Source organism: Monodelphis domestica, chromosome 5, assembly GCF_027887165.1.
Source record: "Monodelphis domestica isolate mMonDom1 chromosome 5, mMonDom1.pri, whole genome shotgun sequence".
Lineage (NCBI taxonomy): Eukaryota > Metazoa > Chordata > Mammalia > Didelphimorphia > Didelphidae > Monodelphis > Monodelphis domestica.
In genome coordinates this window covers 314,366,308-314,391,724 of record NC_077231.1, presented here as the reverse complement: position 1 = coordinate 314,391,724, position 25,417 = coordinate 314,366,308, and the positions used below count along the sequence as shown (strand labels likewise).

General features: G+C 46.4%; 1 protein-coding gene across 8 annotated transcripts in view; it reads left to right on the top strand.

The window, feature by feature from the left end:
• DNAH11 (dynein axonemal heavy chain 11) overlaps window positions 1-25,417 on the top strand; it is a 272,410-nt gene that overhangs the window by 206,238 nt on the left and 40,755 nt on the right. For all 8 annotated transcript variants that reach the window (XM_056800511.1, XM_056800512.1, XM_056800510.1 and 5 more), the window contains 7 exons: window positions 115-350; window positions 3,645-3,767; window positions 12,200-12,404; window positions 13,311-13,475; window positions 19,992-20,132; window positions 21,306-21,476; window positions 24,471-24,593. In XM_056800511.1, the coding sequence (XP_056656489.1) occupies window positions 115-350; window positions 3,645-3,767; window positions 12,200-12,404; window positions 13,311-13,475; window positions 19,992-20,132; window positions 21,306-21,476; window positions 24,471-24,593 (1,164 nt within the window). The remainder of the gene's footprint in view (window positions 1-114; window positions 351-3,644; window positions 3,768-12,199; window positions 12,405-13,310; window positions 13,476-19,991; window positions 20,133-21,305; window positions 21,477-24,470; window positions 24,594-25,417) is intronic.

The following is a 25,417-nucleotide window of genomic DNA, read 5'->3' as shown; positions in this document are numbered from 1 at the left end:
TTCCCCTAGAGCAGCACTCTCCCAGCTTAGATTCCGTGGATTTTGGGAGCAAGATGCCTTGTTTTCTAATGCTATAACCTTGACAACGCATGACCCGTGACTCTGGTTTTCCAGGTTCCCATCCCCATAACAGCAGGCTTGGACGTGATCACCATGTTGACTGATGATGCCACCGTGGCTGCTTGGAACAATGAGGGGCTGCCCAGTGATCGGATGTCCACTGAAAATGCCACCATTCTCACTCATGCCGAACGCTGGCCCCTGATGATCGACCCACAGCAGCAGGGGATTAAATGGATGAAGAATAAATATGGAGCCGACCTCAAAATCCTCCGTCTGGGCCAGAAAGGGTACGTGAGCTTGGAGAACCAAGCTGTTTGTGTTTGTGCCTCCTGGCTTCCAGACTCCCTGTTTGTAAGAACCAAAAGTAGCTTTGAAACAGAGCAGCATTCTGCAGGTTAATCAGCCTTCTTCTGACATGTGGATAGAGAACTGGCCTTGGAGCCAGGAGGGCCTGAGTAAAGTGCTGCTTCTCAACCATGTTGACTGTGTGACCCTGGACAAGTCACAACTCAAAGAACTCTCAGCAACTCTGTATGTATGTGTGTGTATACATGTATGCATTAGTAGACACATAGCAATGTGCACATATCTGTAAAAATGTACACACACAAATGGAACTGGTTCAATATAGTCCAGATAGTTAAGGTACACATGCTTTTTCCTACTTAATAGCCCTGTGATAGCATCAATTCAACAGTCTCTAATAGGTTTTTTCCAGATTCCATGCCAGTACAATGGTCAGTGACCATTGTCTGATTGCCTCCATCCTGTCCCTCCCCTTTCCCCACAATTCAACAACTGTATAAGCCAGTGAGTGGCAGAGATGTCTGACCTGCCAGGGTGGAGGGAGTTCTCCATCCAGGAAGGCACAGGTGCAGCGCAGCCTTATTCTTGTGTTTGGTCTTAAAGCTCTTTGCTTGGAAAGATGTTTGGATTGAGCTTGTGGCTTCCTATCACATGAAAGCCAAAGAAGGTTGATGGAACAAAGAATGCAGGGGTCTTCCTGGCCCCTGGCCAGGAAGGGGCAGCGTCATGGTGCTTCTTTATATATATATGTATTTTTTAAATTTTATTTACTTATTTAATTAATTTAGAATATTTTTCCATGGTTACATGATTTATATTCTTTCCTTCTCCTCCTCCCACCTCCTCTAATAGCCAAGGAGCAATTCCACTGGGTTTTATATGTGTCATTGACCAAGACATATTTCCATATTTAGAGTGATCACTGAGAGTTTACATCCCCAATCATATCTGTGTTTCTGCTCCCACAGTTCTTTCTCTGGATGTGGATACATTTTTTCTCATAAGTCCCTCAGAATTGTTCTGGGTCATTGCATTGTTGCTAGTAGCAAAGTCAGTTACATTCAATTGTGCTACAATGTATCCATTTCTGTGTACAATATTCTCCTGGTTCTGCTCCTTTCACTCTGCATCAGTTCTTGGAAGTCTTTCCTGTTCACATGGAATTCTTCCACTTCATCATTCCTTTCAGCACAATAGTATTTGTAATGGCCCTTCTGAACATTACCAGACATGTGTAAAGGACATTGGACACAAATGACATGGATGAAGCATATTATTTTTGGTCTGCTCCTGTGAGCTTGTGGATGTAGGGAGCTCCCAGTGAAAAAAAAAACAGCCCCTTCACAGACACCAAGGAGCCCCTGGACTACCATTCTGGGTCATAGAGAGTTGTCTGTATTCCTGAGAGAGCAAGCACTTTGCCCAAGGTTCACTTGGTCAGTATGTGTCCCAGGTGGGCCTTGCACAAGGTTTTGAGACATTGAGGCCAGCCTCCTGTCCCCTAGGGTGCATTGCCTCTCCTGTAGCAGACCCTGAGATCTCAATCTTGCCTTTGGTAAGGACTTCTTGCTTCTTCCTTCCTATCACAGAGCTGCTTCTGGGCTCCCAGCAGAGCACAAGCTCTAATGGGTCCTACCAAGTGTAATGAGGATTTGTTCTCCAGAACTCTAAATCCCAGATTCCCATGTTCTCTCTCACATTACATGCTAACATAGGGAGGATATAAGTTTTGCGTAGCTCCGTCTCTCTCTTTTCCCCTGATTGAGCTGGGAAGTCGGGCTTTATGCCAAGCAAGAGAGTCTACACATGTGTGTTTCCTTTTTGTTGAATAATTAGGTTTGAACTTCTATTTTAGTTTATTTTCTTTCTACTTCAAGTGATTATTAATAAATCTTATAAAATATAATACTTGGAGTTATTGATATTAATTTAAATCTTACACAAGCTAGATAAGGGCAGAGGGATAAGGATTGGACCTAGAGAAGGAACTCTCAGAAGATCAAAGGCCCAGAGGTCAAACTTGAACTCATGTCTTCCTAACTTTGAGACTCTCTCTGTATATAAGCTGGAAGGGCTTCAAATATGGCCTAAGGTATGTGTACCATTCTGGCCCAGGCTAAAATGGGAGTGATGGGGAAAAAAAAACAAAGATAGGAATAAACCTTTCATTTAAATAATCAATTTGTAGGAGTGTTCATAGGATCAATGAACTTGGAAGATCCTTAAGGACCATTAGTTGCCTCTCACCTCCCTCATCCTTGTCCTATAGGACCTAGACAAGATGCTCTTCTAACCTATCCTTTCAGAACAGATTTCTCGTTTTGATCAAATCTTATATATTGCTTCCTGAGCTGTTTGCTATATAGCAACTCCATCAAAATACATCTTAATTAAAACAATCTTCTTAAAAAGGGTTCGAGGCCCCTCCCAGTTCAGATCAGCGGGTCTTATCCCTCAGCTGACCTCTGATGGAGGCTTTTATCCATCTCAGCAGTTCTTGGGGATGATCTGCTAAGAAGGAGGCCAGTTTCAACCTGTGCAGTGGTGGGAATGAGCCCACTGACCAATGATGAGTGCCTGAAGCATTATCCTTAACCCTGTCTCTAGAAGGAGCAACAGTGGGTTCCTGGATGGAGCCTGGCTACATTAATCATTTCTAAATGGAACCTGGTTGGGTTTCCAATACCGTTTGCCCAAGTATCTCATAAGAACATTTGGACACAATCAGCAGGATGTGCCTTCCTAGATTATGAAGGTTGATCCTAAGGGTTTCCTTTTTCTTTTCTCCCTTGGGCAGGGACAGAGTGGAGGGGGGGAAGAAATGAATTCTTGTTCATTGAAAAATACAATTTCATTAAAAATGATGATATGGCCAGCATGGCCTCCACCAAAATGTTCTGCCACACTGGGTCCATAAGAGCCAGGCAAGTGGCGTTAACTGCGGCAAGTTGAAAGCGCTTTAAATAGGGATCTGGCAGGAGCCCAGCCCAGCCCAGCGAAGTACAGAGATGAGTCTCTAGCCTGGTCACTGGAGGATGATCAGAACCCTTTACCAGATGTTGGGATGATGGCGGGGTGTCTGAGTACAGGGGGCGCCCATGGGCGACTTAAGGGCTCTCAAAATTCAAGCGTAGCTGCTTTCTTGGCTTGTTGAGCTGCCGTCCCATTCCAAATGGCTCTCACTTAACACGGGCTGGATAGTAAATCATGTTTTCCATTTCTCTTCAAGTAGAAGCTTCTCTAGTGCATAGCTTTGACTCTTGCTAAATCCCCAGGTTTTTGAATGCCATTGAAAACGCGTTGGCTTTTGGAGACGTCACCCTCATTGAGAACCTGGATGAAACCATCGATCCGGTCCTCGATCCACTGCTGGGGAGGAACACAATTAAACGCGGGAAGTGAGTATTCTTGTATTCCACATATATTCTAGCCAGGAGGCACGTTGTTCGACTTTGGCTTCAGCACCCATGGGAGAAGGACGTCAAATCTTGCTCTGTCTCAGTTTCCTTTGGGTTTGGGCCAGCGGGAGGCTCCCGGGGAATCCTGACAGAACTAAGATTATTCTGAGATCTGTACAGCAATGGCCAGGATGAGAAAAGCCTGGGAGTCCGGAGGAGGGAGCTGCCTCCCTCCCCTCAGGCACCCGGGCACTTCCTGTGTGTGGTCCGGCTACAGGATCTCAGTTCCGAGAAGGCTGTGTCCCAGCTTCATGCTGAGAATGTCTGATGGTGACAGTTCCAGCTGCTGCCTTACCGCAGAGATGAAGACTGAGGAGGGCGCGTGTATCCAGCACGCTCTCTGGGTGCCCAGCGCCGCCACTCTGCCAAGTACAGGAAATACAAATCCCAGCTAAAAGAAAGCCAGCCTCTGCCCTCTAGGCGCTTACGGTCTAATCAAGTAAGGCAACCCATACCACGGAGCGGAAGGGGCACAGGGGCAGCGGCAACCAGAGATCCTGTGGACTGGGCTCTGAGCAGGACCGCTGGGGCTGGGACTTCCGCTAATAGGCCTTCCAGACTGAACTAGCCAATCAGAGGAGACCGTGGGGTGGAGGTGTGGCCAGCATGAGAAGTCTGGGAGTCTTTGGCTCTCTTTGCCTGTTTGGAGAAAGCAAATGCCTTTGTTTGGTACCAATTCAGTCAACTGGGGCGAGTGAGGTCTTCAGAGACTACCAGTCCCTCTGCTGGGAGGCGCCAGCACCCCTGCTGGAAGGGCCAGCGTTCTGGGCGCTACAGGGACACCTAGCTGCTCAGGGAGGACTAGGGGCTCTGGTGGAATGGGCAGTGTTTGGGGCCCTGTGGCGCCACCTAGCTGCCCATGGAGGACTAGTTCCTCTGGTAGGAGGGCTTTCTGAGCCCTTTGTAGGGCAGCTCCTCACCTTTGGTGTCCACCGTTCACCCAACTCCCCCCAGCTGCTCCAAGAAGCTGGAATATGCGCAATGGTCACACGCTGGTAAAACCAGCTTGGCAGGGGCCTCAAACCCACTGTTTGAGTTAGGGGGATGGCTGCCCCAAGCATGGGAAGGCTTCCCTTGGAGAAATGGGCAAATGAGAACAGTTTGATGCAACAGCCATGAAGGTGGCCATGGCAGGCACTGAGGAATGCTTAGAGCTTGGTCAGCCATGGAAGAAGCTGAGGTTCTCCACTCCATGTGGGGCCATCGCCAGGCATCCTGGCTGTTGACCACCCAAGAGGAAAGGCAAGCTCATGGGCATTCAGCCTTATACCTGTTGTCTCCCCCAATGGAGTGTAAGCTCCTTGAGGGCAGGGAATCCTCTTCTGCAGATATTGAGTAAAGACTTTGGGGGATTACTGGCACATTCTTTGCTCCTTTCAGACTTGGCCAAACAGTAAGCTGCCTGCCCCTTTCTCCTGTGGGGTTGTAAGTCTAACCCACACCAGGAAACATCCCTGTTCTTGGTCTAGTCCACTGTGAGCCTCATAGCTGGTGCTTTGCCTCCCTCCAAAGCGCTAAACTTCACGAGGGCTCTGCCTAGATGGATCTTTATCCTGCCCTGTTTTTCTCCCTTTCAGTCTCTAGTTACTGGTGGTTGTTTTCTCCATCGCTGACATTTGTTTTTTCTTCCTAATAACACAAGTCGGGGAAAGATAGATACAGATGCAGTCCGAAAGTTAAAGTTCATGAATAATTGGAATGTTGTGGAGTAAGGAGTAATGAATACTAATTACTCCTTTCATGTCTGACAGCGCCCCGAGGACCAATCCATCAGCCCAGACTTTCATTTGGTTCTGGTAATGGTTTCATCAATAGTACATTAATTCTATATTTGAAAAGATATACAGTGGGGCCTGACCCACACAGTAGATACCACTGTCATAAAGCAGCCATAGTCCGACAACAACAGGGTAATTACAAATAATTAAATCCACTGAGCTTCAGACAATCCTAATTCTAAGGAAAATATATTTTATGGTGTCAATCGACAGAAAACGTGGCGGGAAGATTTATCAACGCGTCCTCTTTCCAAAGCAAATGAGGACTTGAAGAAAAGTTCTATTCCCTCCTTCGTTCCAAGAGTCCCATTCCACCAGACCACTTAAGTGCTTTCTTCAGGGGAAGTGTTTGGGATGCAAAGATTATCCAGTTCCCTCCTGCCCTCACAGGTCTTACATTCTGTTGGAGAGTGGGAAGAAGTGAGAGAGCTTCAATACATTAAGTCTATCTAGAAGAATCTAAGAAATCCAGAAAACCTGAGAAACAAGGCTTACAGAAGGAGACAGCTCATCAGTTGGAATGAAGGAGGCAAAGTCAAACAGTCCCTGCCCTAGAGAAGCTTACATTCCAGTTCCTAAATCATTAAATTAAAAATGTATGCGGGGGCAGCTGGGTAGCTCAATGATCTGAGAGTCAGGCCTAGAGATCAGAGATCTGGGTTCAAATCTGGCCTTAGACACTTCCCAGCTGTGTGACCCTGGGCAAATCAATTGACCCCCATTGCCTAGCCCTTATCACTCTTCTGCCTTGGAACCAATACACAATATTGATTCTAAGACAGAAGGTAAAGTTAAAAAAAATAAGAATAAGAATGCATGCAAAGTAATTTTGGTGGAGAAAGGGCTCCAGCAAACAGGTTAAAACAGGATAAAACAGGTTTGGCGAGTTTACAGTTTATAATAGTAGCATTTATAGATCACTTTAAGCACTTAAAACATATCAAATTTGATCTTCACAACTGAGAGGTTCCAAAAGAAACCCTTGAATTTCAAAAAACCTAAAAAAAAGAAGAGGAAGAAAGAGAAGAGGGAAGAAGAGATGAAGAAATAAGAGGGGAAAGAGAAGGAGAGGAAGAAGAGGAGGAAGAAGAAGAGGAAGGGGAAGAGTAGAGGGAATGGGGTTGAGGAAGAGGCAGAGGAGTTTACAAAGTGATTTAGAAAGAGCTCATTTGATATTTGCAATAGCCTGGGAGGTAGATGTGCCATTATCCCTATCTTAAAGATGAAAAAACAGAGGCAAACTAATTAGGTGACTTGTCCAGGGATATATAGCTAGGAAGTGTCTGAGGCTGGATTTGAACTCAAGTCTTCCTGACTCTGGGCCCAGTGTGTTATTCTATTTCTCCACAGACTTGAGAGCATGGAATTACCTTGTTTTCAATGATCTTGTGGGAAGTTATCTCTTGATAGATTTTTTTTAAGCCCCTGACAAACTAAAAAACCGAGCGCCACACAATTAGTGAATATGACAGGAGCCAGAAATCCTGGCTTCATACACTATCTCTAACCAGAAAATATTGTGCCGAGAATTGGAAGACTCAACTCCCAACCTGCCATGGCATGTGACCTTGGCAAGCTGCTTCGTCATCTGTAAAATGGGAATTATTGTACTGGGTTGTATGGAGGGAAGGGCTGCTCTGTGAGCCCCCAGATGACAGAAGTAGCCATTTGTCCTATGATTTCATTGCTGAATGTCTCTAACAAGAAAGGAAAGCAATTGCCTGAGAGGTAGATGTTTTATTTTTAAGCCTTGACTTTGTTTTCTGTACAAAAGGGCTCAGACGTGGGGTCTACACATCCTGTGTTTCCCCCTTCCCTATTCAAGGTCCCTTCCTGCGGGGAGGAGGAACATGGTGGTTCTTACCTGTTCAGAACAGCCAGACTACGAGCTCCTTTCTATTCAGGCCTTTGCTCCCTGCCCTTGAATGCCCCACCAGCATTTTCCGCCAAAACCTTTCTTCCCGAGTTGGGTTTGACCAAGGTCCCTCCTGCTGAGGTTGCTAAGTAACAGCTCCTCACCTCTGTTTCCCTGGTCCACATCCATTCTGCTGCCCTCCCTCCCCAAGCGGCTGGAGGTCACGGGTCCAATGGTGCCCCCTTTCATTTGGAACAGCGGGGTTGGCCATCAGGCTTTTAGAGGTCCATTGAAAAGTTTCTTGTGTGAGTTTTGTGTTTGGGAGGGAGGCTGCTCCCTCCAATCTTGGTGGGGGAGTTTTATTGAATTTTCTGGAAAAGCTCCCTCCTGCCTTTTTACCTGGATGGAAATGCATTGAAAAGCACAGGCAGACTGCGGGAGCCGTGTTTTCTATTAGGGAATGGTATAAAGGTCATCGAGAATTCATTTTAGAGAAGTGGAAACTGAGCCTGGAAAGGTTATGACTTACTCAGGGTTACATAGAAAATATCTGAGACAAGATTTGAACCCAGAACTTCCTGACTCAAATTCCAGAGCTGTATCCACTGCCCTTCGCTGTGGACTTTCATTGACTTAAGATCATAGACTCAAAGATTTAGAGTAAGAAGAAACACTAGAAGTGCCCGGGTTCAGTGCTCTCATTTTCCTGATGAAGAATAGACTCCAAAGGTCAAGTGACTTGCCCAGGGTCGCACAGTATCTGTGATGGGATTGGAAGGGCTCCCCTCATTGAAGGTTTACTCTAAAGCCTAAGGACCATTGGGTTCTCTGCAGGGACAACTTTTGTCAAGAGTCAAGGAAGTTCCAAAAAGAAGGGTTGAGGTCCCTTGGTGGCGCTCAGAGATTCTACCATTGTCTACTTCTGCCTTTCTGCCTCCCTCCCATCTCCTCCAGTTCTGCTCTCTGGGGCCAAGCAGAATAGGGCAGCCCTGCAAACACACAAAGAAATAATAATCAAGTCTTCTCCTGGCTGAACGAACCTCAGTTCCTTGAAGTGGTCTCTGTAGGATGTGACCTCAAAGCCCTCTCCCTGTTTCTCTGGGCATTCTCACCCTGACCCTGTGCCTCCCAAAAGGTGGCCAGAACCTGCCTCCCCAGGTAATGATTAGGTTCCAAAGACATAATATTGGTCCAGGGCTTGGCACAATGCCCGGCATACAGGAGGTGCTCTATAAATGCTCATTCCCTTTCCTTCCCAGTTGCCTGCCCTCCACAGCAAGGAAGAAGCCTTTTGACTGTGAAATAAGTCCAGAAAGCAAGGATGGAGCCCACTCCCACCCCATGTAAAATGCCAGCAGAGTGTGGACTTTGCACTAGAGGCTGCCTGGAGCCATGTGCTAGAGCTTCTGAGCACTCCTATACTTTGCACACTTTGCTTAGCACCCTCTTGTCTTGCCTTGGGAGGAGTGGATGGTCTCAAGGCATTTCATTCCTTCCCAAGTGGCATGTTTTAGGAAGATCTGAGACCAGCCAGGATGACAAAGAGCCTCCATTCATTCTTGTGAGGATTTATGGGAGGAACTAGGGGTACGTAGCCTAGCAAAGAGAAGACTGGAGAGGTGAGGGACACCTTTGAGAATCTGAAGGGCAGCCTTGTGGAAAAGGAATGAGAACAGAACAAGGACACAGCCATCAGGTAGATTGGGACTCGATGGAAAGAATGCAGTGGTAGCAATGGGAGCCTTCCCAAGGTAGAAGAGATGGAGGTTTCCTCTGCCTTAGAAGTCTGTCATCCAGAAGAAGCCAGATGACCTCTGGTAAGACTTAGCTCAGTGCCTGGCCCAAAGGATGTCTTTAATCCATGTTGTTGACTTGATTTAGCAAAGGAGACACCATTGGGCAGTATCCAGGAGACTAGATAACCACTGAGGTCTCCTCAGATTCTACGACTCTGTGGAAAGGTCACTGCTGTGTAGGATCTTTCCAAAAGAAAGATGGCGCTCATGCAGCTCAGTTCAGTGGATCACCAAAGGCTTGGCTCCAAGAGTGTGTGAAGCATTATGCCAATGATGGAAGTGCATAGTACCAATGGCGCTACCCTCAACAGTGTGTAGGCTCTGAGTAGGTTTTCCAGCAGTGGAGAAAGCTTAGGGCTAAATCACCTGGGCTCTCTCATGTGGGAGACCATGGGACCAACTGTGAGTCTAATGAACCAAAGTTAGGGGCACTAGGCTCATGGTCAGGAAATAGCACCTAAAGTCTCTGGGAGCCTGAGGTTGCGGAAAGGCAGTGAGACCAGAAGTTGGGAATCTTGTGGGCTAGTCCCAGTTTAACCACACACAATTAGAGGTGTGACTTAGACATATCACTGCCTTCTAGTTCCATGCTTCCTAATCAGTAAAATGACTAGATCAGGGTCATAGATTTGGAGTTGGAAGGAATTTCAGAGATCATCAATCATCTTGTTGTGGCCCCTCATTTAACAGAAGAGGAAATATAAGAGAAATAAAGTAACTGACTCAAGGTCATCCTTGTAAGTAAATGGCAGAATGCAGATTTGAATCCAGGTCTCTGACTCCAGACAAAGTGTTCTTTCTGGGGAATCTCATTACTAAAATCTGGGCAGATACTGTGTGCCTTTGATCTCTTTAAAAATGGGCTCTAACAAACTAACCTACCACAGCATTTGTCTTAGGGATGATGAAAATAATTTACTATCCATTCCCAGACAACTTAAGAGGGGTCTCTCATTCTTTAGAATGTGTCTAACCAGTCCCCCATGTTCCTACTTTCTTTTTCTTACTCATCTCTCCCTTGACTTTGTTCACCCTCAAATCCCACACATCCTTTTTGTTCTACTCATCATAACCTTTGGATGGGTATCTTTCACAGAAACAACCTGGTGGTCCTGTTATCCTTTACCCACCCCTCTGGTTAACACAGTCATTGCTTAGATCCTTCAAACCATGAGAGAGCATTCTCAGTCGGTTTAATTTTCCCAGTTAAGCAATTAACCAAAAATTAACCTAGCAGTGGTGATAAAATGCACCGAGTCATTATATACTTTTTTGTCTTTCATAGACCATAAACACTCCAGTTAAGGATAATTGATTATCCCTGGGAAATTTTTAAAAATTCACAAAACTATGAAATAGTATTTCAGAGCAAGGCTTAAAATGTCAATTATTAGTTGGACATCCTTCTTCTGTCATTTGAAGATCATTGGGCCCTTGGTTTTATCTGAGTCCTCATAAGACAAAGTGCCCTTTCCCCCTCCTCTGGCACAGGCTCAACTTCAGGAAGGATGCTGCCATGTCAGTCTGAAGGCGAAGGAGACAACTTCCTCTCCCTGGTGGGCTCCTCCTTGCATCTCTCTGCCGTTGTGTTTCAGACACTCTGGAATGCAGGGACTCATTGAGAAAATAAGAGAAACTCAGAGATGAATGGAGCGTCAGTGGTCTAGGTCTCATCTACCCCAACCAGAAAAAAGACTCTCTAAAACCTACCCAAGAACTGATCATCCAGCCCTGGTTTAAGGACTGATAGTGATAAGGAGCTCTCTACCTCCTCAGGAGGCAGCCCATTCTCCTTTGGGATGCTCTCTAGAGAGTGCCCAAGAGTTGACCCTCCATTCTTGGCTGTGATGGGGAGCTGACTACCTCCTTAGGAGGAAACTTATTCTCCTTTGGGACGGTCCCATGGTTGGTGAGTTTGTTCTGACATAATGACTGATGCCTTTGAGAGTTCGTCCCATCGCTCTTGATTCTGCCCTAGAATCAGTCCAGTCCCTCTTTGGCCTGCTACCCCTCCAAACAATTGAAGAAAACTACCGTGTTCCCCATGAGGCTTCACTTCTTTCCAACAGACATCTCGAGTTCCTTCAAACACTCCTCACATGGCTGGGACGCCTGGCCTTTTACCATCCTGACTGCCCTCCCCTGGATGGTCTAAGTTGCTAATAGCATTCCTACAATATGGCTCACACAATTGCCTCTCTTCTGGGTAAAGAATGGATCTTGTGCGCCATTATCCCCAAACTGGGAGCTGGGGAGAACTTAGAAGGTTTCGGTCTTGCTTTGAAAGAAAAAGTTTGCTGTACTCATTCATTCATTCAACATGTATTTCTTAAGCACTTTCCATGGACCAGGAACTGTCATGTGCCCTAAGGATGTGATCTGTCTTTCAGGAGCTGACCTGCCAGGCTCAAAGATTCAAGCTCAAAGGAGCCTTAAAGGCCAAATCCACAGCACTTTCACTGTACATAAGAGGAGACTGAGGCAGGGGGAGTTTAACTCACTTGCCCAGGATCACTCAGATATGAAGCAGGATTTGAACTCAGGGCTTCCTATCTCCAGGCCCATGTTCAATGCACTGTGACACTACCTCAGAGACTCCCACACTTGGCAATGAGGAAGGAAGGAAGGAAGGAAGGAAGGAAGGAAGGAAGGAAGGAAGGAAGGAAGGAAGGAAGGAAGGAAGGAAGGAAGGAAGGAAGGAAGGAAGGAAGGAAGGAAGGAAGGAAGGAAGGAAGGAAGGAAGGAAGGAAGGAAGGAAGGAGGGAAGGAGGGAGGGAAAGAAGGAAGGAGGGAAGGAATAATGGAGGGAAGGAAGGAGCAAGCCTCCATCCTCTTGTGTCTGTAGAGGATTTCTGTGTGTCTGAGTGCATGCCACGGGCAAGACCAGAGTCAAGACTGCTTCTCAGCTGTGAGTTCCCTCTAAATCTTGGTATCTATGCCCAGGTTTATCAGGATTGGGGACAGAGAATGCGAATTTCACCCAAACTTCCGGCTCATCTTGCACACAAAATTGGCTAATCCTCACTACAAGCCTGAGCTGCAGGCACAGACCACCCTCCTCAACTTTACTGTCACAGAAGATGGGTTGGAAGCCCAGCTCTTGGCAGATGTGGTCAGTGTGGAACGGCCAGATTTGGAAAAACTCAAGGTAAGAAAGGAAAAAACCCAAACCCAAATCATCTGCAACAGTTTTTTGAAACATTTTTTTTTGTGAAGAAAGCAGATTCTAGGAATTGGAGATGGAGCCAATGGGGAGAGAACAGGTCTTGGAGCCAGGAAGACCTGAATTCAAGTCCTGACTAATGTACATTGCCTGTGTAACCCCAGACAAATTGGTCAGCCTCTAAGGGCCCCAGACAACTGTGGAAGACAAGAAAGTGCCCAACTGCCTTGGTAGAAGGAAGTTCCCTATCCACAGAGACCACAGGGGTCATCTCTATCCCCATTGCTAGGATGTGCCAGGTAGCAAAGATAAAGAGAAGCTGGCCTCTTGGGGCTAACACTCTAGGTGGGACATTGAGATTTCCTATTTGGACCATTGGGACCACTAACTTTACTGAGTAACCTGGCACTGAGTGGTCCAGTCCAACAGTAAGGCAGGAAATTGTTCAAAGAAGGAAGGATGATTCAGGGCCAGGGTAACCGGGAAAACTATGCTCAAGAAGGAGGTAGGACTCAGTCTAGGCCTTGAAGGCAAGGCAGCATTCAGACCAACAAAGAAGAGAAGACTGATCCCAGAAATGGAGAGTATAGATGGTTGGCCATTGTGGGCAGAGTCCAGTTTGTAAAGTATAAGGTCTGAAGTGATAAGGGACTTAGCTAGTTCATGAGATCATAGACTTAGAACTCAAAAGGGATTTTAGAAATCATCTGGTCTGATGTGCTGATGAGATGGTGGCCCATTGAGGTGACTTATCCAAGGTCACACAGGTGACCTAATCTCTAACTAATGAAGACATTTGATTGACCCAAACACCAGGGACCCACCTCTCCAGGGAGGATGACAAAAAGCCTTGTCTTATTTTCTCCTTTCTCCTTTTTGAATGTTTATTAGTCAGTTCTGACAAAGCAACAGAATGACTTTAAGATTGAGCTGAAGCATCTGGAAGATGATCTCCTCCTCCATCTGTCCACAGCAGAGGGGAGCTTCTTGGATGACACAGAGCTGGTGGAGAAACTGGAAATCACCAAATCCACAGCAGCAGAAATAGAGCTCAAGGTAGGCTCTGCAATATGGACATGGGCAGGTTCTAGAGCTAGAAGGGCCCCCCAGAGGCCACTGAGTCCAACCCCTGAATTCTCTACATAAGGAAACTGAGATCTGGAGAGGTGAACATCAGAGAGGGTGGGATGTGAACACAGGTCCTCTGATCCCAAGGTCGATTTCCACCATACCACATTCCGATGAGGAAAAATGGGTTGGCTTTAAAGAGAAAGTAATACCTTGAAGGTGCCTACCCAATGAATCCATCTTGCCTCCATTATCCATATGTGCTACAATCCTGCCCTCCATCAGCAGAACTCCATCTTCCTCCAATGTGGATCCCCAAATGTTCAGTGTAGAAAGTCTTCTAAGAGCTATTGGGATTAACTGGGGATGACCTGAGACCATACAAGGCATGGCTATTTAAGGACCCGATGGGCTCAGGTAGCAGTTGTCATATCTGGATACTCCATTTCTTAAGATACTTTAGATTAGAGCAGAGACCAGTTCTGCTTCACAGGTTATTTGTCTATATTCGATGGTCCAGTCATAGTGGTAAGAAACTCCCTCTATTGAAGCACACCAACATCTGCTCTGAGTTGTTGACACTTGGCAGGGACCCAGAGAGATTAAGCGAATGAATTGCCAAAGGTCACACAGCCAGGATCTACTAGTGGAGATGGGAACCAAGGTCTTCTTGACTGAGTCCTATTCTCTATCCACTCTACTAAGGTGGTATAGGTGAGCAACTTGGGCAGTGGAACTTTGCCTGCCTTTATGTTATAGGAGACAACACATTGTGAGGGGCCCCGGCCTCTCTCTCTTCATTTGCTGTCCAATTCTACTCCTTAGGTGACTTTATTGCCTGGCTAGCAGGCTCCCTAGGCATACTTCTGCCAGTGTGGGTACCTTCTCCTTGCTCCCCCTTCCCTTTCCAATTCTCTTTATGTGTTGGCTTCCCTTTAGAATGTGACTATAATCCCACAGCTCTCTTGGCGGCTGGTATTCATCTATATCTATCTATCCATCTGTCTATGGGCCATCAAAACCCACCACCACTCCCTTGCTATCCTCTGACGGTGACACTCTCATAAAAGATAAAAAAGGCATCAGCAACAGGTAGAAAAAACACTTCAGTCAGCTTCTCAACCGACCCTCTTCAGTCGACCAAAGCGCCCTTGACCAGATCCCCCCAAACCGCACCATTGAACAACTTGATGGCCCTCCTTCAATAGAGGAAGTCCAAAAAGCCATTAAACAAATGAGTGCAGGCAAGGCACCCGGTAAAGACGGGATCCCAACTGAGGTGTACAAGGCCTTAAATGGAAAGGCGCTCCAGGCATTCCACATAGTGCTGACCAGCATATGGGAAGAGGAAGACATGCCCCCAGAACTCAAAGATGCCTCCATTGTAGCCCTATACAAGAACAAAGGCTCACGAGCAGCCTGTGACAACTACAGAGGCATCTCACTACTCTCCACTACCGGAAAGATCCTCGCCCGTGTTATGCTCAACAGACTCCTGTCATCTGTTTCAGAGCAGAACCTGCCTGAATCACAATGTGGCTTCCGACCAGATCGCAGCACCATCGACATGGTCTTCACGGTGAGGCAAATGCAGGAAAAATGCCTTGAGCAGAACCTGAGTCTCTACATTGTCTTCATAGACCTGACAAAGGCATTCGACACAGTGAACAGGGACGCATTGTGGGTGATCCTCAGCAAGCTCAGTTGCCCAGCAAAATTCATCAAACTGATCCAGCTCTTTCATGTCGACATGACAGGGGAAGTCCTATCTGGCGGAGAGACTTCCAATCACTTCAACATCTCCAATGGTGTGAAACAAGGCTGTGTCCTTGCTCCAGTACTATTCAACCTATACTTCACCCAAGTATTACGACATGCTGTGATGGATATAGACCTGGGTGTCTACATCAAATACCGACTGGATGGCTCACTATTCGACCTTCGCCACCTGACTGCAAAAACAAAGACAACAGAGAGACTCATCCTGGAAGCTCTCTTTGCAGATGACTGTGCTCTCATGGCCCACCAAGAAAATCATCTCCAAACCATTGTGGACAGGTTCTCCACCACAACAAAACTGTTTGGCCTGACGATCAGCCTCAGCAAAACAGAGGTGCTGTTCCAACCTGCACCAGGGAGGCCAACGAACCAGCCGTGCATTACAATCATGCAGCTTTCTAACGTCAACACTTTCAAGTACCTGGGCATCACCATCGCCAACGACGGGTCCCTCGACCACGAGATCAATGCCAGGATCCAAAAGGCCAGCCAGGCACTCGGGCGGCTGCGCTGCAAAGTCCTCCAACACAGAGGTGTAAGCACTGCGACGAAGCTCAAAGTGTACAACGCAGGGGTCCTCAGCTCGCTCCTGTACAGTTGTGAGACACGGACACTGTACCGGAAGCACATGAAGCAGTTGGAGCAATTCCACCAACGCTCCCTCCAGTCAATCATGAGGATCTGATGGCAGGACCGAATCACCCACCAGGAAGTCCTCGACAGAGCCAACTCCACCAGCATCGAAGTCCTGGTCCTCAAAGCCCAGCTACGATGGTCTGGACACGTCATCCGCAGGGACCCACAGCGAATACCAAGACAGGTATTCTACGGTGAACTGTCAGCTGGACTCAGGAAACAAGGCCGACCAAAGAAAAGATTCAAGGATCAGCTAAAGTCCAACTTGAGGTGGGCTGGCATTACACCAAAGCAACTAGAACTCGCTGCCTCTGACAGAAGCAGCTGGCGAACCCACATTCACCATGCCGCCGCCACCTTTGAAGATGAGTGACGTCGACGTCTTGCTGCTGCGTGTGAACACCGACACCAGGCCACAACCGCACCTCCCATAACAACTGGCGTCCCAGGCCCCGTGTGCCACAGACTGTGTGCCTCAGCCTTTGGACTCCAAAGCCACATGAGGGTACATCAATAGATGATAATGCACAAAGACAATTGTCATTCTCGGTCACTGAGAGACTACCACTACTACTATCTATCCATCTACCCATCCATCCATCCATCCATCCCTCCATCTATCTATCTATCTATTTATTTATCTATCTTTCTATCTATTAATCATCTATCTATCTACCTAGTTATCCATGCATCCTTCTATCTACCCATCTTCTTAAATTTAAATGTATTTGTTTGTTTGTTTGATTAAAATACACAGTTAACTCCCTCCCTCCTCTTCCCCCATTAGAGAAGACATCATTTGACCAAAAGATACATATAAACGTAAAACTACGTCTTACTTATTTCCATTCATCAGTTTTTTCTCTGGAGTAGATGTACACAAGTCATTCTTCCAACAATATTTCTGTTGCTGTATATAATGTTCTCTTGGTTCTACTCCTTCACTCTTCATTACATTTCTGTAATTCTTTCCATTTTCCCCCCAAACAAACCTGCTCCTCATTTCTTACAGTGCAGTGTATCCCATCACAATCAGATGCCACAACGTGTTTAGCCATTTCCCAATGGATGGACATCCCTTCAGTTTCCAGTTCTTCACCACCATCCATCTGTTCTTCTCTCTCTATCCTATTTGTTCTAGCTGTTTATCAAAATAGTGTTTCATAGTGGACAGAAAGCTGGCCACAGAACCAAGAGACCTGGGCTCAAGACATAAAACATCCTGGCTATGTGACCCTGGGCAAGTCATTCATTCTCTTAGTGCTTCAGGCAAATTTCTAAGAAACACATGACATGCAAGATGCCAATTTGTATTGGTAAAGACTGTTTTCTCACTAATTCTCCTTAGACTGATGAAATCACAGGTCCATTCCCTATCAATATATGTGTGTTCTTATTTATATATGTACACACATAAATATATTCATGTATGACCATATACACATATCACTTTGTATGTCTACATACACAGAAGATTCCAAGGACTGCCATATTTTATTGTTTTCTCATCTGTATTGAATTACAATAACACCTTACATATATGTACACATATACATGTGGATATGATGTGTCCATATGTATCTACATGTGGGAACACACATTGTGCTTGAATTCAGAACTCAAGATGAGAAGATCAACATTCTCACCTTGAGTATTGACTTTAAATAACACATGCCTGTATTTGCTTGTGTCTACACACCCCTCGGGGTCTTAGTTCTCAAGGAAAGAGAAAGAAGACACAGAGATGGGAAGAGAGAAGAGTATTCCAAACTCACTTCTGACATATACTACCCAGGAAGCCTTGGGCAAACCCCTTTACTTCCTCGAACCTCAGTGCCCTTGGCTGTAAAGTCAGTGGGTGAGATCAGATGGCTTCTGAGGTCCCTTCCAGCTTGATGGACAAGCCCATAATGGCCAGTGGGTTTCTAATGGGTACCAGTCAGACTCGAAGGCCATGGAGCCCCTTTCCAGCTCAGAGATTGGACCCAGCCTGTCTGTGATGGCCCTTTGTCCAAGAGAATGTGTCCTGGGGTTCTGAGCCTCAGAGAAGAGAAGAAGCAAAGACTCTGCCCTAGGTAGTGCCCTCTCTGAGCACACGTACGGGATTCTCCAGCTCCTGGCCATGAGTGCCAAGTGCCAGCAGCAGCTTTGTCTTTTGCACGTCCAACCCCAATTTTTTAAAACTATCGAATTCCTAAGAATACTGGCAGCTAAACTGGAGGACAGGCAGGCCCTTGTGGCAGCTCCCGTCCCTGTCTCCATGGGCAAGCTCAGGGCCGTTAACAAAGTAAAATCCAGCTTTGAAATTCATTTTAAAAATCAGAGAATTACATAGCGAGACAAGACTCCTCGCCACGGAGTCCACCCTGAACTTGACCAGCCCCGGCACCCAGAATGCTCTAGGGGAGGGGCACCTGGTGGTCCCTGAAGCAGCTCACTCCACTGCAGGACAGCTCGGGTTGTTTTTCCTAAATCTGCCTGCTCTCAAGGGCTCCTAGTTCTGTTCTGCTGCCCCCTAAGACAGAGGAGAACCAGGCTGCTCCCTCTTCCAGATGACCACCCTTCAGATCCTTTCCCATGGCTCTGGTGTTTCCCATACCCCAGTCATTATCTTTCATCGTCCTACCTCAGGGAGGTTCCAGACATCCCTTCCTATCATCCATCGGCAGGTTCCATCTGTGCCCCCAGCACCAGTCAGATGTGCAGAAAATTCTCTGGGAGGGGGGAGCTTGGAAAAACCTGCTGCCTTTGATCAAAATCTCGTCCTAAAGAAAAGGAATAAAATGTTCCATGTCTTAGCAAGGAGTGAAGGAGGCAGCCTTTCTTTGATGGGCGCTCGGAATGTATCCAGTGGCTAACCCAAAGGCAGAATGTCAGGAAAGCTCCTGGGGAGTTTGGCTGCTGAATTCAGTGGAGATGGGGGGATAGCTATCAAAGAGCCCCCTCCCCTTAGAGCCCAGTGTGCGTGTTGGATGTAATTACTGTTGACCTTGGTTGGACCAGAATACCTCGTTGGCCAATAAAGTTGTTGGCATGGAATGAACCCAGCAGAATTTTCACAACCATTCCTGGTCCATTTCAAAGGCCAAGAATGGCCAAGCCAGGGCCCCCTTTCATTCCCGGGGCAAATGGCAAACCACTTCAGCTACAAAATAAAGTTCATTTCCATTCTTTAATTTAATGCCCCAGAAGAATTTGATCTTCCCAACATGGCCACCAAGATTACTAGAAGTTTGCCACAACTTGACATTATAAACATTCGAAATGAGGACATGAAAGAGAACTCATGGACCTTCGAGACAGCTTCATGGTGTATGGCTAGAACATTGGACCTGGAGCCAGGAAGACTTGAGATCAAGTTCTGCCTCTTCTCTGCTATATGATCCTGGACAAGTCATTTAACCTCTTTTTGCCTCAGTGGCCTCAATTGTAAAATGGGGATAATAGAGCCACCACCTCCCAGAATTGTTGTAGGACTAAAATGAGCTGATGGAGATGATTCTGATTGTTTTCTAGAAGAACTAGAAGTAGCCATTTAGTACAACCCCCTTCATGTTACAGATGAGGAAACCTTGACTCAAGAGTTTAATTGATCCCAGGTACATTTAGATCCAGATCCTCTGAGTTTAGAACTATGGTTCTTTTCTCTGGACCATACTTCCATAGAACCCCTCAATCCTGTCCTCCATTCTGGCTCACTATTCAGTTTAAAAACCAACAATATGTACTTTATAACTGATATGGGGGAAAGTTTTCCATGTTTGCACACAAAAATCTATATGAGATTGCTCTCATCCCAGGGGGATGGGAAGATGGCAACGAGGGAGAGAATTTGGAACTCAAAACCTTAAAAAAAAGAATGCTACAAAATGGCTTTGCATGTACTTGGGAGAAATAGATTTCTTAATGGTGTATTTTAAAATAGGAACACATCCATCTCGGAGTCACTCCCGCTTCTGGACTCCATCCACGTTACATATTTTATGTCCCTCCTGATTTCTCATTTCAAACATGTCACTTCCTTGTTCAGGCCATCACAGGAGGCATGAAGAGTGATCTGATTTGTTTTTTAAATGTATCCCAACCCAGGTGGATGAAGGCAAAGAAAATGAAGCCAAAATTAATGAAGCCAGGGACTGTTATAGACCAGTGGCAGCCAGAGCGGCCCTTTTGTACTTTGTCATTAATGACCTCCGAAAAATCAACCCCATCTATCAGTTCTCTTTGAAGGTAAGGTCACACCGGCCGGCCGGCACCCTTGTAGAAGCTGGACGGTCAGCAGGCTTGCTCTTTCTCTGACAAAGCCAAGGATGCCACTGGCTGGGTCTCGGGGTGCTTTGGAAATACACGTTCTGTCCCCACCCTCCCCATTGCTGCTCAGAATGCTCTTCTGTCACCATTTCCCACAAAATCAGTCAGATAATTGCACTCTGGGGAGGATAAAGAGTTCATTTTTACATTGTACCACAACAGAGACTTGGCATTCTGGGGATTTTTCTGTATACTTGAGATTTATTCCTCTTTGCATGAGCCAAATCCCCAACGTGGAAAGGAAGCGAGCTCCTGGAGGGCAGAGAAGGTTGTGGCTTGGGTGGGTTTTTTCTTCAAACCCCTAACACACTTTCTTGTATGTAAGTTTAAAATTTTTATTTCATTTTAATTAATTGTTTTATCCCATCCCTCTCTCGCCACCCCATGCCATGGAAGAGAGCATCCAGCAAAATAGAGAGATGATGGCTTTCATGTTTCAGAAGGCCCATAATTAATAGCCATTTTTTAAGCACCTCCATGTGCCAAGCCCTGTGCCAAGGCTAGGAGATACAAAGACAAAAGGGGAACAACCCCTGCCCTCAGGGAGCTTAGGTCCTCATGAAGAGCTTGTAGTCTAAATGAATAACGGGTTAGTGAGTTCATTGAATTGCATCCAATCATACTCTCCCGAAGGTGGGGAAAGTCTCCAAAGGCCTGGGGATGGGTTGGAGAGCTGTGAGAGACAGATAAAGGGCAGACAGGCTGGGGGAGAAGGTAGGTGACATTTGTGGCCAACAGAACAAGGAATCCCAGTGGGAAGGTTCTCCAGCTCCCCCGTTCAGTCCCAGAGCCTTGGGGCGCCCTTGAGATGGCACTGTTTTTCATTTTATTTTCAATAAACAAAAATGTATTTTCTCTCCCTCCCATCTGCCCCTGGGATCATTAGAGAACAAACAGCACAAAACCCCACATTCATGACTGGCACCTCTTTAAAGAGAAGGCAATCAGTGCAAGCATAGCCAAGAATTCCCTGGTCCTCCCTGGCTTTCTTCATCACTGTAGAAATACCCAGACCCCCACCCTGAATGCCATGGACTGGCCCCTACATTGTAGTTGCCCCCTTCTAAGAGAACCTTCATGCTCCCTCCACAGGCTTTCAATACTCTCTTCCACAAAGCCATCAGGCAATCGGAAAAGGCAGAGGACACTCAGGAGCGCCTCTCCCACCTGATGGAAAGCATCACCTACTCTGTTTTCCTCAACACCAGCCAGGCTCTGTTTGAAAAGGACAAGCTCACCTTCCTCTCCCAGATGACTTTTCAGGTAGGGAAGAGTGTCCGGGATGGTTAAGAGAGCCTGGGCTATTCTTCTGGATCCAGAGACACAGCCTGGGGCTGCCTGGGGTGTCCTCAGTATCTCTGTGAGGTTTCTGCTGTGGGTTGAAGAGTTTAAGTTAGAGATGGATGGATGGATGGATGGATGGATGGATGGATGGATAGATAGATAGATAGATAGATAGATAGATAGATAGATAGATGGACGGATAGATAGATGGATGGATGGATGAAGATAGATGGATGGATGGATGGATGGATGGATGGATGGATGGATGGATGGATGGATGGATTGATGGATGGATGGATGAAGGAATGAAAAATGTTTATTAAGCACATCCTATCACAAACCTTCATCCATCAAGCAAATTCCTCTAGGTCAGCCTAAGAATTCCAGACCCACTGGAGAATGGACCTTCCCAGAGGCTTCTTGTACCACAACTGACCAAGATGATCATGAAGCTTGTTCTGGTCCAAAGCAACACACCACTTGTGGCCCCCAACTGACTTGGTCTCCAAGGCTTAGGATGTTTAAGGTTTTTCTGGTTTTCCTACACCTGTATAAAAGAGATAAGAAAGAGAATAGACTATCTCTTACCCAGCCACACCACAGTATTTTATCATTGTGTCTCTATTAAATGGAATAGCTAGGTGATTCAATCAATAGAGCCCAGGGCCTGGAAATCAGGCAGACTGATCTCTCTGAGTTTAAATCTGGTCTCAGACACTCACTAGCTGTGTGACTCTGGACAAGTCATTTCACACTTCTGGTCTCAATTTCCTCATCTACAAAATGTGTTGGAGAAGGAAATGGCAAATCACTCTAGTATCTTTGTCAAGACAACCTCAAATGGGGTCACAAACAGTCAGACACAATTGAAAAACAACTCAACGCCAACAGCAGCAACTATTTTAAATGGGACCAGCTGAATTGACCTAGTAGATGGTTGAGTTTAAAGATGGTAGATTGTTGGAAATTCCAGTCTCCACCCTGGTCCTTGTCATATCAGTTGTCAAAACACAGCCTCATGTCTTGTCCTGTTTCCTCTCCTTCAGGGACCTTCCATGAAGATGGTAAGTAGAAAGAGAGGAAATTATGAGACCTCATAAGACAGGGAGGTCAATTGGGTAAAATGGGAAAGGTGCTAAATTTGGTATGGGGGGCCAGGTTTCCTTCCTGTTTGACTTGGGGCAAGTCCACAGTCTGACTCCTTTGTTTCTCTGTCATCTTCTTACATATGGCTCCCTTCTTGGCACTCTGGCCTTCTTGGTGCCCTCAAATACAATTCTTGGTCATCTTCCATGCCTGGAATTCACTTTCCCCTAATCTCTTGGAATCTCTTGTTTCCTTCCAGGCTCAGTTCAGGCACTACCCTCTATGGGAGGCTTTTCTTCCTCCTTCTCTGCCTCTAGCCTCCCACTGTCTTCCGCCCCATGCCCAAGGTGACCATCTCTCTCTCTTTTGCCTGTGTTACTGTCTATATCCTTATATCCGTGGATGTTGCTTTCCCTGTTGGAAGAGAAGCCTCTCAAAGGGCCAAGGGCTATGTAGCTTTTGACAGTTCCACATGCCTGGCACATAACTGGTTTATTGATTACTTGGCTCAGTAGTTTCCCATAGATTAGGATTCACTGATTCAGGTAATTCATGTTAGGGACCACAGTCACCCTCCCCCATTGTAACCCCAGAAAGTAGTTATTACGCCAGATATCAGCCATGTATGATTAATCTCTTGGTCAATAAATCAACTTTCAAAGGTGTTCAAAGTTTTACTTGCAATCATCTAGTCCACTTGCGGCTCGCAAGGCCATCTCCCACTCCAGCGTTTTATTGGCCCTGACAAGAGGCTATCTTTTGTTTCCTTGAAGACTTAAAATGAGACAGAACTTAACTATGTTCCAAAGCAATCCAGCCCATTCTTGGGTAGTTCTCACGCTTAGGAAGTTCTTCCTGACATCAAGCCTAAATCTTTTCCCTCTGGTGCCAAGCAGGACAAGACTAACCTCTCTTCCACATACTTGATGACAATTATCCTAATCCTATCTAGTAAATTTAGAGTCAAAGGATCTCAGTTCAAATATGACCTCACTGATTCCATGTGTGATATTATCAAATTACTTGGCCTCCCTGGACCTTGGTGTCCTCATCTGTAAAATGGGAAGGTTAAACTGGATTGCCTCCCATGTCTCTTCTAGATCTAAGTCTTAGGATGCTTCCCAGGCATAGATGAGCTGGATTCTACACCAGGGGAGACAGTGCCCCATACTGCCTCCATCCCAGCTCCCTTGCTAACTTGACCCTTAGATCTCGGCTCTCTGCAAGGACCAGTCTCCCATGTCCAACCCAACTTTGCCATCTGGGAGGCCATTCATCTGAGTGGTTACTGACTATTTTTGCCTTGGTACCTTGAATACTAAGGGAACTTCTCTTATTTTGTTCTGCCTGTAGAGAATCATGTCTGGGAGCCCATTTGCTACCCTTTGGTAATAGGTGCCAGGGGGCTGGAATTGATCTGCCTTCATCAATGATGCCTTCTCTCCCTCTCTGTCTCTGTCTCTGTCTCTTTCTATCTCTGTCTGTCTCTCTGTCTTTCTCTCTGTCTCTGTCTCTATCTCTCTGTCTCTCTGTCTCTCTATCTCCTCTCTCTGTCTCCTCTCTCTGTGTCTGTCTCTGTGTATCTGTGTCTGTGTCTGTCTGTCTGTCTGTCTCCCTCTCCCTCCCTCCCTCCCTCCCTCTCTCTCTCTCTCTCTCTCTCTCTCTCTCTCTCTCTCTCTCTCTCAGATTTCCATTACCGGTTTAAAAATCATTGGCTCCATTGAAAACCCTTTCTCAGAGCTGGAGAAGGTGCGTCTGGCAGACTTCTCAGATTAGCACACTTTGTCCTGCTTATTCACTCCCGCCGGTTAAGTGGTGAATGCTCGAAGGGAGAAGTGACTGGGAGGGAAACCTAATGACCTTTTTTCCATTTTGTGTACTGTCAAGATTCTGCTGCGAAATAAAGAGATAGAAGGCCTTGAATTGGATTTCCTGCTTCGCTTCACAGTAGAACACACTTACCCGAGTCCCGTCGACTTCCTAACGACGCCGTCATGGAGTGCTATTAAGGTATGTTAGGAAGATTGTTTTGCAATTTCCAAATCTTATTTCAAATCACAGTTCTCTTAGGTGTGTAGATGGAGCCCAAGAGAGCAAATGAAGTTGTCAGGCCCCATTTCAATGGCAAAAATGGCTTCTGGCTTGCGAGTCTCCCACCGTTCTGATTCCAGCACTGCTCTCTAATGAAACTTCAGCCATGTCCCTTTACCAGGCAAAGCCTCGGCCCCTTATATATAAATTGGAGGCTGGGGTAGATGGCTCCAAAGGTCATTGGTAGCTCTAAATCTGTCATCCAAAGTGAATTCCTCAGGGTCACCCAGTGAACAAGTTTTTAAAAATCAGAATTCGAACTCAGGTCCTTGGATTCTATATTCCCCCTTGTTTCCACTGAACTGATTCTACAATAATGTATTAAGGATGGACTGTGTGCCAAATACTAGGAAGGGGCTGAGAATATACATTCCAAATCAGAATAGTCCCTGCCCTCAAGGTGCTTCCATCGAGCTGGGACTGGGTGGAAGGAGCAGATGGGACCCAGATAAGATGGAGAGAGCCAGCCTTGGGCAGTCCAATGAGGCCTCAGCATTTTTAGCCCCTTACAAAGAAAGCGGATCGCCCTCATCCAATGTTTCATGGTTGTAAACTCAGCCAGCTGGTCCAGCGTTGGGCGCCGTGACGAGGGCTGTTCCTTCAGACAAGGGAAGTGGGGGGTGCTCAGTGGGGTCCCACAGACCAGCTCAGTGACCCTGCCCAGGCGAGCCAACCTCCTGAAGCCCCAGGCCGCTCTCCAAGGTGATGAAGTACAAAGGAGTCACCTGCTGCGTCAGTGAAGA